The sequence below is a fragment of the Pituophis catenifer genome, unplaced genomic scaffold (assembly GCF_029215685.1).
Source record: "Pituophis catenifer annectens isolate HBS135680 unplaced genomic scaffold, rPitCat1.0.hap2 SCAF_12, whole genome shotgun sequence".
Classification (NCBI taxonomy): Eukaryota; Metazoa; Chordata; class Lepidosauria; order Squamata; family Colubridae; genus Pituophis; species Pituophis catenifer.
Window position 1 is genome coordinate 16,437,198 of NW_027256892.1, and position 15,067 is coordinate 16,452,264.

Below are 15,067 nucleotides of genomic sequence, written 5' to 3' on the forward strand. Positions count from 1 at the left end.
GCGTCAGGGGCCAGAATCAGGGAACTGGACGGACAAACCCGTGTAAACTCCAGAGTAAAAACCATGGAGCAGAAACTCATTTACTTCCCAGGAATCAGGCTTCTTTGACGTAGCATCAGGGCCTCCCAGCTCGGTTATATAACGGTTACACTAAAGTAAGAGGCTGTTGAAACCAATGACTTGTTTGAAATCATCGTCTCTAGGTAAGGTATAGGTAAAGCTATAAAAATCAGTTGCAGAAATAAAGGAAACGCTTCATTCCTTCCAGCAATTCCAAGGACTAAAAAAAAATCTGTCCTAGAATTAATTTGCAAAGAAAGAAAGAAAGAAAGAAAGAAAGAAAGAAAGAAAGAAAGAAAGAAAGAAAGAAAGAAAGAAAGAAAGAGAAAGAGGGAGAAAGAGGGAGAGGAAGAGAGAGAGAGAGAGAGAGAAGAAAGAAAGAGAAAAAGGAAGAAAGAAAGAAAGTCTGATTGAATTTAATAAGACTTGCTCCCAGATCTACTGCATATAAAATTGCAGTAAGAGAGGCATACACGTAGGACACGTGACCAAAGCTGGTACCATCAGGACAGATCCACAGGAAGTTCAAGGTTGACTCAGCCTTCCATCCTTCAGAGGTAGGTAAAATGAGGACCCGGATTGTGGGGGGAAATAAGCTGACTCTGTATAAAAAAAGAACACCACTTGGGGGGTGGGGGGAGTGAAAGCCCTACTAAGCAGGTATATACAAAAGTATGAAGGCTATTGCTTAACGCATTGTAAGCAGCCCTGAGTCTCCAGAGAAGGGCGGCATATAAATCGAACCAATAAATAAAATAAAGTTTATAAAACCAAACTTTCTGTTAAAAGAAAAAAGAAAAAGAAAAGCAAAGCAAGCCATTGCTTTAAATAGAGAGACAGCTGGTGTCTACTTAAAGCACTGGAGTAGAAGCCAGGAGACTAGTGAATTCTAGTTCTGCCTTAGGCTGGAAGCCAAATGGGTGACCTTGGGGTCTAGAAAGAAGGAGGCAAGGGGCAACCCACTTCCACAAATGGTGCCAAGAAAAAGCAGAGATCAGTCCAGGCAGTCTCCAGGAGTCAAGAGTGACGTAGGGAAGGAAGGAAGGAAGGAAGGAAGGAAGGAAGGAAGGAAGGAAGGAAGGAAGGAAGGAAGGAAGGAAGGAAGGAAATCCTACTCAAAAACATTCACGCGTCCTTTAGAGGCACTCTGAACATAGCATGCATAAATACCAATAGAGCGGTTGCGGGAGGGCGAAGGGGAAAATCGATCTAACATAGTTAAATCCGATCATCCTCCTGTTACAACCTCAGGCTATTTCACTGGCCCACGGGGCGATTCTAAGAGTTTACGCGCCGACCCATTTCCCCAGTCCCCGAAACAGGGCAATCTGGATTGAATTACATTACAGGCACCCGGGTCTTCGAAAGTTACTGTAACTCCGGGCAAAAACCGCAGCCAAAAAAAAAAAAAAAAGGATGAATAACCCTACCCACCCACCCACCCACGTGCGGGAACCAAAACGGAAATGTAACGGCTGCAGCTGGCCTTCTAAGAACCGCAGCCAGGGTAACAGGTCCTATCGAAGAAGATGAGACGTATTTCGGCGACAAGGGCGATTAAAAGTGGGCTGCGGGACGCCGATGCGGGGTGCCAAAAGTCTCGGAGAGTGACCAGCTCTGGATTGTTCAGCTCTCCCCTTCCCTTCCCTCCCCCTCCCCCTCCCCTCCCCTCCCCTCCATCAGATCTATTATTAGGAGCCTGAGTGGCGCAGCAGACTAATGCTACTGTTAAAGGTAGTATTTAGCTTCCAGCTGCCTGCAATTACTGCGAGTTCAATTCTCACCAGGCTCAAGGTTGACTCAGCCTTCCATCCTTTCTAAGATAGGTAAAATGAGGACCCGGTTTGTGGGGGCAATAAGCTGACTTTGTATAAAATATACAAAAGGATGAAGGCTATTGCTTAACACATTGTAAGCGGCCCTGAGTCTCCGGAGAAGGGCGGCATATAAATCAAAATAAATAAATAAATAAAAATTATGAGATCTATTTAATGCCACCCGATGGAGGGACGAAAATAACCCTTCTTCTGCCTTCCGAAATGGTCCGTAGAACTCGAAACGGTCCGTCTCCCAAAGAGGCGACTCCGTTAACCGGCTTATTTCTCGGGAGAGCAAAAGACCCCGCCGGGCTCCGCTATTAGGCGCATCCATTTCAGCCCCTCTCTGGATCGCGCAGGCAGGCAGGCAGGCAGGCGGGCGCAGCGGGCGGGCCGAGTTTTCCTCCCCACCAAGTGACTTCACTTCCCAAAATTGGCAGGGGGTGGGGAAAAAAAAACAGTTTCATCCGGTTACTGTCGCCCTTTCGCTTTGCGCCAACCGCCAGGGCAGTCGGAGAGCTTCAGCGGGCCCGCACGCGCGTTTTGGAGCGGAGCGCGGGAGAGACAGAGAGAGAAAGAGAGAGAGACCCCGAAAGAGCTCGCGGGAGGAAGGACGGGGACGCGCCCCCGGGCAAGGGAGGAAGGAGGTGGTGGTGGGAGTCGACGTCGGGAGCGCGCCGCGAGCAAAGCCAGGCTAAGACGCGTCGCGGGAGCGAGGATCCGAGTTTGGGACTCTCGGGAAGGGGTGTCTTTGGGGGAGGGGGGTGCCACGCGGAAACCGGGTCAATGTGGGGACCTTGGGGACCCCCTGCTGGAGATCGAGATCGATGGACGGGACTATCAAGGTAAGAGGAGGCGGCGAGGCCGAGACAGGGACGGACGGGGTGGGGAAGAGGAGCTCCGGGGCGCCGGAGAAATGGGGCTGGAAGGGCGATGATGGGTTAGGTCGCTGGCTTCCGTTCGCTCGAGCCGCGGTGGATCGGATTTTCCTTTTAAATCCCCCCCTTCCTTCCTTCCAGGTCTCTGCCTTCTAATAAAAAAATGTTTCTCTTAAAGCTGCGGAAAACGCGCTTTGCAAAGTTTTGCAACCACTGGAAAAAGAAGGAAAGCGGGCGGGAAGGGGTGGGGGGGGACGGACGAGAGAAAGAGCGCAGTTGTGAGCGGAGCGCAGCGCAGCGTTTCTCGCCTAAATGCGAGCCTCGCCGAACCTCCGGCCGTGCCCAAACCGGCCTTCCAGTCGTCTGCTCCGCAGCCGTTGTGCGAGCGGCTCGCCCCTGCGCTTCCATTCCCCACGCTCCCCTCTCTGGATCTCTGGAAGGGGCCGGTCCGGACGGTTCTATCGAGTCTGGTGGGGGGGGGGAGAGAGAGAACCGGACGGAGCTGTCAGCGGAGCGGACTGGGCCGTTTCTGCGAGCCGGGAGGGCTTCGAGCCCAAAGTTTTAGCGGAGTTCGGAGTCCGAAGAGGCTCCAAGAAGAAACAAGGGTGGGTGTTGGGAAGGGGCGCGTGAAACTTCTTCGGGACGGTGTGTATGTGTGTGTGTGTGAGAATTAAACGAGGTTGGTTAAATAGCCCCCTCCCCTTTGCCGGCTTTGGGGGAGAAGTTTATAAGGACGTTTTCTTCGGACGGCTGTCAATTTTGTTTTTCCCTGCCGCAAATCCGCCGGTGGGAAGGCAACGCAAGTTTTGTTTCGGGTTTGTTTGCTTTTTTAAAAAAAAACAAAAGGCAATGCGTATTTTGGGGGGAAATTGGCAAGAAAAGGAAGCCGACGTTGAAGGGAGGTTTGTAAAAAAAACCTGGTCCAGCAATTGCTTTCTTGGGGCACGAAAGATCCCATCAGCCGAAAGGCGTCGGTTGTTATGTTTTTAAATCCGTAGCGGCCCGTTTCCAATCCCTAAAAGCGATCCTCCGCTACTGGGAAATCCTGTAACGCCACGGATTGTATTTGCCCGGCCTTGCTTACTTAGGGTCTGAGAAGGAAGCCGGGTTTTCTCAGTTCCCCCGCGGGCTTGGCTTCGCAGGAGGATTCGTGCAACGGGAAAGGTTGTGGCTTTGCTTCTTTGCGCAAAACCTCTCTTGAGAACACAACCGCAGCAATGCTTTTAATGAAAAAAAAAAAAAGTTGCAAAAAAAATGGTTCTTTGTTCCTGCCTCCCCCGCCCTCCCCAAAAAAGTTTTCAGCCACCTTGTCAATCAATCAATCAATCAATCAATTTATTACAATCTTAGACCAGAGACCGGAACAAATACAAACGCTCAGTAAATATACAATTAAAAATTCTACTAGAAAATAATAACAATTAAAATCTATAATAAAATCCAGTCTGCCAATTATACATGGCCCAACTATATTACAATTATAATCCATAAACGGTGTGGCCCTGTTGTAGGTTTGACGCTAAAAGGGAAAAGACTAAACAGTGCAAAGGGCTTGCTACTTTTGTTATATTAACATAACTATGGGGGAGAAGACAAGTGTTTGCGACAAATCCCCAGTGCTGCTGCGCAGAATCCGGCTACCTGAGCTGTACTGATGGACTGTTCATCCTTAAGCAGCCACTGATGATTAGGTAGTGTCAAAACGGCCAGGAATGTTGTTGTTCTTAGTGGCGAAGTCGTGTCCGACCCATCGCGACTGCATGGACAACATTCCTCCAGGCCTTCCTGTCCTCTACCATCCTCTGGAGTCCATTTAAGCTCACGCCTACTGCTTCAGTGACTCCATCCAGCCACCTCATTCTCTGTTATCCCGTTCTTCTTTTGCCCTCAATCTTTCCCAGCATTAGGTTCTTCTCAGTGAGTCCTTCCTTCTCATTAGGTGGCCAAAGTATTTGAGTTTCATCTTCAGGATCTGGCTTTCTAAAGAGCAGTCAGGGTTGATCTCCTCTAGGACTGACCGGTTGGATCGCCTTGCAGTCCAAGGGACTCACAGGAGTCTTCTCCAGCACCAGAGTTCAAAGGCCTCAATTCAACGGCCAGGATACCTAGCAGTTATTGGCAGAATATTTTTTTTTCTTAATCTCTGTGTAAAAGGAACATCTAAGGAGCAAGTGACCCACAGTCTCCACCTCTCCTGAGCTGCAGGGACAGAGTCTTTCCATCACCTTGTCAAAATGCACCAGATGTGCTTTAAACTGGGATGAGAGGAGGAGGAGGAGGAAGAAGAGGAAGAAGAGGAGGAAGAAGAAGAGGAGAAGGAGAAGGAGAAGGAGAAGGAGAAGGAGAAGAGGAGGAGGAGGAAGAGGAGGAGGAAGATGAAGAAGAAGGAGAAGGAAAGGAGGAGGAGAAGTGGAGGAGGAGGAGGGAGGAGGAGAAAGAGGAGAAGAAGAGGAAGAGGAGGAAGGAGAAGGAGAAGGAGGAGAAGAGGAGGAGGAGGAGGGAGAAGAGGAGGAGGAGGGCAGCAGCTTTATGGCTTGGCCTTCCTCCTTTTCTTCTGCCCTCCTTCAACCCACAACTGATTAGAGGGAGGGGGCAGAGGGCCAGTTTGGCCTCTGTGAGTAACAAGTGCAACCTTGCAGCCCCAAAGGGAAGGGCAGGAAGAGGAAGTGAGTGGTGAGGATAAGCAAGGATCTGATGACCTGGCAGTCCGGGAGCCGCAGCAAAGACTGGAGCTATTTTGTCTCCTAACCACATCTGCTGGAGATGAGCCCAGTTCTCTCTTCAGCCTCCCGGCCATCTGGTCTCCCGGCTTGCTTTCCACGCGATGGAGCTGCCCTCCGGATAAAAGGTTGGCATGGCCGCCTTCCTCCGGATTAGGAGTTTTGGGGGAGAAGAAGGCCAAAGGGCATCACACCAGCATGTTCTGGTAGTAAAGATAATAGGCCATTTTCATTTACCCTTGAAATTTCATTTCAGAATAGAATAGAATTCTTTATTGGCCAAGTGTGATTGGACACCCAAGGAATTTGTCTTTGGTGCATATGCTCTCAGGGTACATAAAAAGACAAGATATATTCATCAAGAATCACAAAGTACAACACTTAATGATAGTCATAGGGTACAAATAAGCAGTCGAATCATACTAGGAAACAATCAATATAAATCGTAAGGATACAGCAACAAAGTTACAATCATGCAGTCATAATTGGGAGGACATGGGTGGTGGGAACGATGAGAAGATTAATAGTAGTGCAGACTTAGTGAATAGTTTGACAGTGTTGAGGGAATTCTTTGTTTAGCAGAGTGATGGCGTTCAGGAAAAAACTGTCCTTGTGTCTAGTTGTTCTGGTGTGCAGTGCTCTATAGCGTCCGTTTTGAGGGTAGGAGTTGAAACAGTTTATGTCCAGGATGCGAGGGGTCTATAGATATTTTCACAGCCCTCTTTTTGACTCGTGCAGTAGACAGGTCCTTAATGGAAGGCAGGTTGGTAGCCATTGTTTTTTCTGCAGTTCTAATGATCCTCTGAAGTCTGTGTTTGTCTCATTTATTGGTTCGATTTATATGCCGCCCTTTTCCGGAGACTCAGGGCGGTTTACAATGCGTTAAGCAATAGCCTTCATACTTTTGTATATACCTGCTTAGTAGGGCTTTCGCCCCCCCCCAAAGTGGTGTTCTTTTTTACACAAAGTCAGCTTATTGCCCCCACAATCCGGGTCCTCATTTTACCTACCTTGAAAGGGTGGAAGGCTGAGTCAACCTTGAGCCTGGTGAGATTTGAACTTGCAGTAATTGCAAACAGCTGGCAGCACTTTAACAGCACTTTAGCCGCTGCGCCACCAAGGCTCTCTTTGGTTGCAGAACCAAACCAGACAGTTATAGAGGTGCAGATGACAGACTCCATAATTCCTCTGTAGGACTGAAATTTCAATTCAGAATGGTGACTTCTGGTTTTTGCTCTTACTAGTGCAGTGTTTCCTAACCTGGGCCGTTTCCAAGGTATGGACTTCAGCTTCCAGAATCCTTATCAATGGCCATGCTGGCAGTGGAATTCTGGGAGTTGAAGTCCACCTGCCCCAAAATGGCCACGGTTGGGAAACGCAGCTCTAGCAGTAGTTTCTAACCGTTCCAGGCGGCTTTGCCAAGTGGCAGGAAAGCTGGGACCCTTGAGAAGGCCTTTCTATTTTCTCTCCAGCCAATGAAAAAGACTCCAATCCCAGGCCAGAGAGAAGGAGGAGTCCGAGGTGGCGCAGTGGTTAGGGTGCAGTACTGCAGCTACTTCAGCTGACTGCTAGTTCAGCAGATCAGCGGATCAAATCTCACCAGCTCAAGGTTGACTCAGTCTTCCATCCTTCCGAGGTGGGAAAAATGAAGACCCAGATTGTTAGGGGGCAATATGCTATTTAGTATACTGTCTTTGGTGTAAGCTGCCCAGAGTCCTCGGAGAGTTGGCAGCATAGAAATAATAATAATAATAATAATAATAATAATAATAATAATAATAATAATAATAATAATAATAATAATAATAATAATAATAGTAATAATTTCTGATTGACAAGCTCAGTGTCTTAGCTACTGAGCCATGGTGGGAGAGTTAGAAGCCGTTACTAAAGGAAATTATAAGTTGCTAAGGAGGTCCCACCTCTGGAAGGTCCCACCTCTGGAAGCAAAAAAACTACACCCAAAATGTTAAGTGGGGAGGTGGGTTTGTAAAGTGAGTCTCCCCTCCTGGTATGAAAGACACAACCAAATGCCCTAAAATCTAAAATAGAATTTGGGCCAATCACCAGGAGACAGCAAGTTCAAGTCCCGCCTTGGGCAGGGAAGTCGACTGGGTCAGGGGTCTCCAACCTTGGCAACTTTAAGCCTGAAAGACTTCAACTCACCAGAATTCCCCAGCCAACTCCAATTTTTGGGAGTTGAAGTCCTCCAGGCTTAAACTTGCCAAGGTTGGAGACCCCTGGACTAGGTGACTTTGGGCCAATCACCAGAAGACTGTGAATTCTAGTTCCTGCCTTAGGCATGAAAGCTGACTGGGTGACTTTGGGCTAGTCACTCTGTCAGCCTAACTCACCTCACAGGGTGGCTTTTTGTGAGGAAAATTAGGAGGAAGGGGTATTAGATATGTTTGCCATCTTGAGTTATTAATCAAAATAAAGCGGGATATCAAATCAATCAAATCAATCAAATCAATCAAATCAATCAAATCAATCAAATCAATCAAATCAATCAAATCAATCAAATCAATCAAATCAATCAAATCAATCAAATCAATCAAATCAATCAATAAATAAATACTTTGCTTATTTTTCTTTAGGCTTTCTGGGGTTTTGAATATTATGCTAAATGACTCCCGGAGTTCCATTTTTACTTGTCTGCAACACCCTTAAAATGGCAGCGGAATAAGTCGGAGATCTTAGGGAAAGAAGATCCATAGTATTTGCTAATAGTGATCCATCCACCCACCCATTTCTAAATACAAGGAGTCCTCCACTTACAACAGTTCATTTAGTGACTGTTCAAAGTTACAACGACACTTATGGCCCTTTTTTCACAGTTATACGACCATTACAGCATCCCTATGGTCAAAATTCAGATGCTTGGCGACTGGTTCACCCTTATGACCGTTGCTGTGTCCCCAAGGTCATGCAATTCCCCTTTTGCGACCTTCTGACAAGCCAAATCAATGGGGGAAGCCAGAATTGAGTGAACCAACGGGTTACTAATTGATCAACTGCAGTGATTCACTTAACAATTGTTAAGTGAATTTTGTTATTGTTTGTTATTTTTGTTTTGTTATTGTTTTTAAATACGGGGCCAAATTTATATATATCTTTTTAATAGTATTTTAATGTTTGTAGTTTATGCTTTTATTGGGCTGTATACCGCCCTGAGTCATCAGGGAGAAGGGCGGTATATAAATCTGATATAAAATAAATAAAAATAAAATAAACAATTGAGGCCAGGGAAGGTCACAAAATGGGGCAAAACTCCCTTAACAAATGCCTCACTTCACAGCAGAAATGTCGGGCTCAGTTGTGGTCATAAATCGAGGACTACCTGTAATAATCCAGCTGCATTATCCTAAAATTCCAGCTAACCCTTGGTCTCGGAGACGAGACCTGGCTTTGATCCTTAAGACTAAAACTTCAAAGCTTCTGAGCTGGCTGATGAAAAGAAAAAATGTCAGGAAATGGGCAAGAGAAATATGATTTGAAGTTCCTGGTCTCTGGCAGGCAAGGGACACCTGGTTAAAAGTCCTAACGGCAACAGGCATTTTTCTGCAGCTGCAACTCCTCCTTGTTTGCAAATTTGGTTTGCCACAACATAACGGATGGAAGATCATTTTAAGGACAGGCCAGAGGGATCGTTTCAAAGTATGTTCTGCTTGCATATTTGTCCAGTTTCAGTTTTGGCTCCCAAGTGCTGCAGGAATGCCTCGGGTTGCTGGAATTTAAAGCACATAAATAATGCATATGACCTCTCCAAGTGACTCCATTTCTCTACGAAGTAGAAGGGTTCATTTTATGAGGTTTTATTGTTGTTATTCTAGAATGTGATCCACTGGGTATCTTAGCTTCACAAAAGTTACTAGAACCAAAATGTGGCTCACACTTTCAGGGTGTAGTGTGTTGTGTTAAACTAGCCAGTAGCGTTGACGGTATAGCTTGGGGTATGGTTTTATTCACTTATGGTTTATTTGGCACACTGTGGCTAAGCAAACCTGAGTTTCATGTGTTGTGTGGACACAATAATTGGGTTTTAAGTGTAGTGGGATGTGGTGGCTCAGTGGCTAAGACGATGAGCTTGTTGATCGAAAGGCCGATAGTTCAGTGGTTCGATTCCCTAGTGCTGCATAACGGGGTGAGCTCCCGTTACTTGCCCCAGCTTCTGCCAACCTAGCATGTAAAAAATGCAAGTAGAAAAATAGGGACCACTTTTGGTGGGAAGGTAACAGCGTTCCGTGCGCCTTTGACGTTTAGTCATGCCCGCCACATGACCACGGAGACGTCTTTGGACAGCGCTGGCTCTTCGGCTTTGAACCAGAGATGAGCACTGCCCCCTAGAGTCAGGAATGACTAGCACATATGTGCGAGGGGAACCTTTACCTTAAGTGTAGTGGACAAATGCACATTAACCCAATTAATCAATAGGAGAGAATATTTGTAGCTCAGAGTTGAACTGTGGGATCGTTGGACATCACAACACCTCTTTGTCAGGAACACCCAGATCAGCAGAGATTAACACCAAAATTAATAGTAGACCAGCAATCAAGCTGTACACAATACCCTAATCAAGGAATTAGCAATTCAGACAAACAGTAAACAACAATCTAATCAAGAAACCATCAAGAATACTCCCATCAACACTGACATGGCAAATCACTTGTATATAAACAGAGACTAAACCCCACTCCTGCTATCACTGGTGATGTTGCCTAGTTGGGTAATAAAACGTCTGCAAGGAAACACTTAAGCTCAGAGAACACCAAGGACCCCACATTAACACAATTTAGGTGAAATAAGTAACAACTCTTGGGGTCTTAAATACTCTCATATGCATTTTAACTCAATGGCGGAGAATTTTTTTTCTTTTTTCAACACCCCTCTGTTTTTCAGTCCATGGGCCACTGAATAATTGGCTTTGTATTCTCTCTTCCTTCTCTGTTTGAGCAGGGTTGGCAATTAGTTCTCATTGCCTAGTTTATTCTCTAAAAGGGAATATATAAAATATCTGCATAGGATCTGATTGGAAACATCTGTTCTATCAAGAAGATAAGAACTGTTGCCAAGAGAAGAGAAATGGGCAGTTCACAAGTGAAATAACATAGCTAGTTATCTTCCCAGAAAGTTTACTACATCCAGAATTTTAAACGATGTAGAATCATACAATCACAGGGCTGGAAGAGATCTTGGAGATCTTCTAGTCCAATCCCCTGCCAAGGCAGAGTCCTTATATCATCCCAGACAATCTTTTTTTGAAAACCTTCAGCAATGGATGCTTCAAAGGTGCTTTTTCAAGAGGCAACTGGACTTTCTTTGAAGATGTTTCTCTTCTCATTCAAGAAGCTTCTTCAACTCTCTTTCTTCAGAGCTGAAGAAGCTTCTTGGATGAGAAGTGAAATGTCTTCAAAAAAACAAACAAACCAGAAAGTCCAGTTGCCTCTTGAAAAAGCACCTTTGGGACAACCATGACCTAGATGACTGAGAATCTCCATAGAACTCCACCAATGGAGCACCTACAACTTGGGAAGGCAAGGTGTTCCATGGATTAATCCTTCTCACTGTCAGGAAATTCCTCCTTATTTCCAGGTTGAATTTACCTCTCATGAACTTCCACCCATTGCTCCTTATCCTGTTCTTTGGTGCTTTGGAGAATAATCAACCCCCACTTCCCTGCGACAGCCCTTCAAGTATTGGAAGGCTGCTATTAGGCCTCCCCTATCCCTTCTCCTTTGTTAGACTCAACATACCTTACAATTTAGCTCACCAGACCCCTTATCCTTGTTGCTTTTCTCTGCAAATACCTGCACACTGTTGGAAAGTTGCAAGACTTTCTCATCTACCTGTCACTGGAGAATTATTCTCTGAGTAACAGTTCCTGGGAAGAGTTCCAGATGAATGGCAATGCAACTATGTGAGGCTTGGAACATATAACGGTAAAGGTTCCCCTCGCACATATGTGCTAGTCTTTCCTGACTCTAGGGGACAGTTCTCATCTCCGTTTCAAAGCTGAAGAGCCAGCGCTGTCCCAAGACGTCTCCGTGGTCATGTGGCCGGCATGACTCAATGCCAAAGGCACACAGAACGCTGTTACCTTCCCACCAAAGGTGGTCCCTATTTTCCTACTTGCATTTTTTATATGCTTTCAAACTGCTAGGTTGGCAGGAGCTGGGACGAGTAACCAGAGCTCACCCTGTTACGTGGCACTAGGGATTCAAACTGCTGAACTGCCAACCTGTCGATCAACAAGCTCAGCGTCTTAGTCCTAGCTACTATATGTTCTGAAGGGATGCAGTGGCTCAGTAGCCAACACATCCCTTTGGAACATATAGTAACTAGGAATTGATGGCAGAAAAAAGCAAAAAGATATAACAATCCATCTCTAATTTAGAAGGCAGAGGGTAGACACTCTTTGTAGTTAAGACCTGGAGCTCCTTTCTATCAAAGAAGTAACCTAGTCATCTAAAAGGAAAAACAGTCCAATCTGGTAACAACTGTATATATATATAAAAAGAGCTAACTTCTTATTCTTCAACCATTCTTCATCTTCTACTTAGTGTGGTGTCCTAGATATTCTCCATGAGTAAAGAAGTTTAGTTATGATTGTGTTAGCTGCTTTTCTCCAGAAGATGAAAAGAGAATGAAAGTCAAAATGTGCAGTTTTTAACATTCCTATTCCTATTATGACTACCAACTTGCAAAGTTAGATGGACCTGAGCAATTGCTGTAGCTATGGGTCAATTTGCAACAAAAAATAAGCACTGTGACCCCTGCAGCTTGGTTGGTTCAGCCCTACAGAAATATGGTCTTATTATATCTCTGCAATTTTACTGCCTTGTCGTGACGAAGGGGCTTGCGTAGCTCAATGAAGCTATGAGCTATGCCGTGCAGGGCCACCCAAGATGGACACGTCACAGCAGAGAGCTCTGACAAAACGTGATCCACTGGAGAAGGAAATGGCAACACACTCCAGTATCTTTGCCATGAAAACCCCATGGACAGTACCAAAAGGCAAAAAGATATGATGCTGGAAGATGAGCCCCTTAGGTTGGAAGGTGTCCAATATGGTTTTCCCAGTTGCAATGTATGGCTGTGAAAGTTGGACCATAAGAAAAGCTGAGCGCTAAAGAATGGAGGCCTTTGAACTCTGGTGCTGGAGAAGACTCCTGTGAGTCCCTTGGACTGCAAGGCGATCAAACCGCTCAGTCTTAGAGGAGATCAACCCTGACTGCTCTTTAGAAGGCCAGATCCTGAAGATGAAACTCAAATACTTTGGACACCTAATGAGGAGGAAAGACTCACTGGAGAAGAGCCTAATGCTGGGAAAGATTGAGGGAGAAAGAAGAATGGGACGATAGAGAACGAGGTGGGTTGATGGAGTCACTGAAACAGTAGGTGTGAGCTTAAATGGACTCCAGAGGATGGTAGAGGACAGGAAGGCCTGGAGGAACATTGTCCATGGGGTCGTGATGGGTCGGACATGACTTCGCAACTAACAACAACAACAGCAACATAACTGAAAAACATACACTTCTCTCCCACTGTACTAATCCCTCAGGGCATAGTTTTTATCCCAGAGCTATAATTGCACTCAACAATGAACTAAAGGGTGAGCATCAGTGAGCAGTTGGACAGCATTACTTGGTCTGTTGTGTGGATGTTTGGCTGGTTTAGGGGTGGGGAATTTTGGTGGGTGGGGAAGTGTCTGGGGATTGTCATGTATGTTGGGCTTGCTCTCTGGGTGTTGTGTGAATTTTGTTGTATGGGTATACTGTGTATATACGTACAATGACAATAAACTTTGTGTGTGTGTGTGTGTGTGTGTGTGTGTGTGTGTCTGTGTGTGTGTGTGTGTGTGTGTGTGTGTGTGAATAGACTCCTGGGAAGCAGAGGAACTGACTTGAAAGCAACTGCTTGCAACGGTGAATGCAAGCCATGGAGCTCAACCACAGCTCTCTGTAAGAGCTTCTCTCTGTGTTACAACACACCCCAAAGTGTTCTTCTCATTAAGTGGCGAAAGTCTCTCTGGTTTGAGGAATTCACCATGCATGGTGCAAGCCACCTCAATGAGATTCATGAAGTGACGACTCTGTGTCTGTGTCATTCTCCTCACTTTAGTGTTTCCCTGTTTCTAAACACCAGCATTTTGCTCTAAGTTGATTAAACTTTGCTCATAAAATCTACCACTATGGAGCTCTCGTCTCACAATCAGAAGTCTGTGAGTTCGATCCTAGGTAGAGGCAGATTTTTCTCTCTCTGGGCACACTGAGAATATATCTGCTGAACAAAACTCCGCATTGGAGACAGGAAGGACAGCCGGCCATTAAAACACTCAACTAACTCCATTCAGTTGCCCAGACTCCACCCCGCAAGGGATTATGGGGTCGTTAAAAGAAGATGATAAAATCTACCACTAGAGGTATACAGCTCTAGGAGAAAGTATGTTGTCGGGACTTTGATTCCGTTTCTTGCCGTCTCTTTTGGGTCAAAGTGTTGCCAGTCACAGTGTAGCTTCCATATGGAGTTACTGTGATAAACCAGAAGTATCACAGGACAGCTTTGTTTCCAAGACTGTGTTGAGATTCTAAGACCCAAACTTTGCATTTTTAGGCATTGGTTCTGTGGTTCTGAACTAAAGTTCTGAACATTCTTTAAAGGTTATCCAAAAGGAAACGATATCTATATTCATTGTGATTAAAAGACATTAACAGGTCTGCTGCTTATTTCAAATTCATGGGCTAAGGATTTAAGCCAAAGGTGAAATCCAGCAAGTTCTGATAGGTTCTGGAGAACCAGTAGCGGAAATTTTGAGTAGTTCGGAAAACCAATAGCGAAAATTTTGAGTAGTTTGGAGAACCGGCAAATACCACCTCTGGCTGGCCCCAGAGTGGGGTGGGAATGGAGATTTTGCAATATCCTTCCCCCAGCAGTGTGGTGGGAATGGGGATTTTGCAGTATCCTTCCCCTAGGAGTGGGGAGGGAATGGGGATTTTGCAATATCCTTCCCTTAGGAGTGGGGAGGGAATGGGGATTTTGCAGTATCCTTCCCCTAGGAGTGGGAAGGGAATGGGGATTTTGCAATATCCTTCCCCTGCCACCATGCCCACCAAGCCACGCCCACAGAACCAGTAGTAAAATAATTTGAATTTCACCACTGATTTAAGCATGCCATCTATTTTGGAGTTATTCACGAGTTGATGTGTTTGAAAGAGTCACTTTCTCAAAAGAGCTTCACCAGTGAAAATACTTTTTAAAGAAGGGATTTCCAATGAAGGAACAGTTGGTTCATTACAAGAATGCAACCAGACTCGAACAAACTAGATTTTTTTTCCTAGTGGTAAACACGGTGATTTTAATAGAATTATTTCCAAGTCAATATGCAAAGCTTATATGCATTCTTATATAGATCTTAATACTGTAGAGGTTATTTAACAGAAATCTCTAGTAGAGGAGGCATGTATAAGTGCACTGAAGTGCCTATCATTCCTATCATTGTACTTTTATTCCTGTTCTCATTTTTGTTTGACAAATTTTAATAAATAAAAATAAAGATACAGGTTCCTGGATCTAATGAAGCAGCAATAGTGTT

The 15,067-nt window shown here is 45.3% G+C and overlaps 1 protein-coding gene across 1 annotated transcript in view; it reads left to right on the forward strand.

Moving 5' to 3' along the window:
• The first annotated feature begins 2,404 nt into the window (after nt 1-2,404).
• The window catches only part of FLI1 (Fli-1 proto-oncogene, ETS transcription factor), a 97,716-nt gene continuing 85,053 nt past the window's right edge, over nt 2,405-15,067 (forward strand). Inside the window, exon 1 of the mRNA XM_070952193.1 lies at nt 2,405-2,722. Within this exon, the coding sequence (XP_070808294.1) occupies nt 2,705-2,722 (18 nt within the window). The 5' untranslated portion in view covers nt 2,405-2,704. The remainder of the gene's footprint in view (nt 2,723-15,067) is intronic.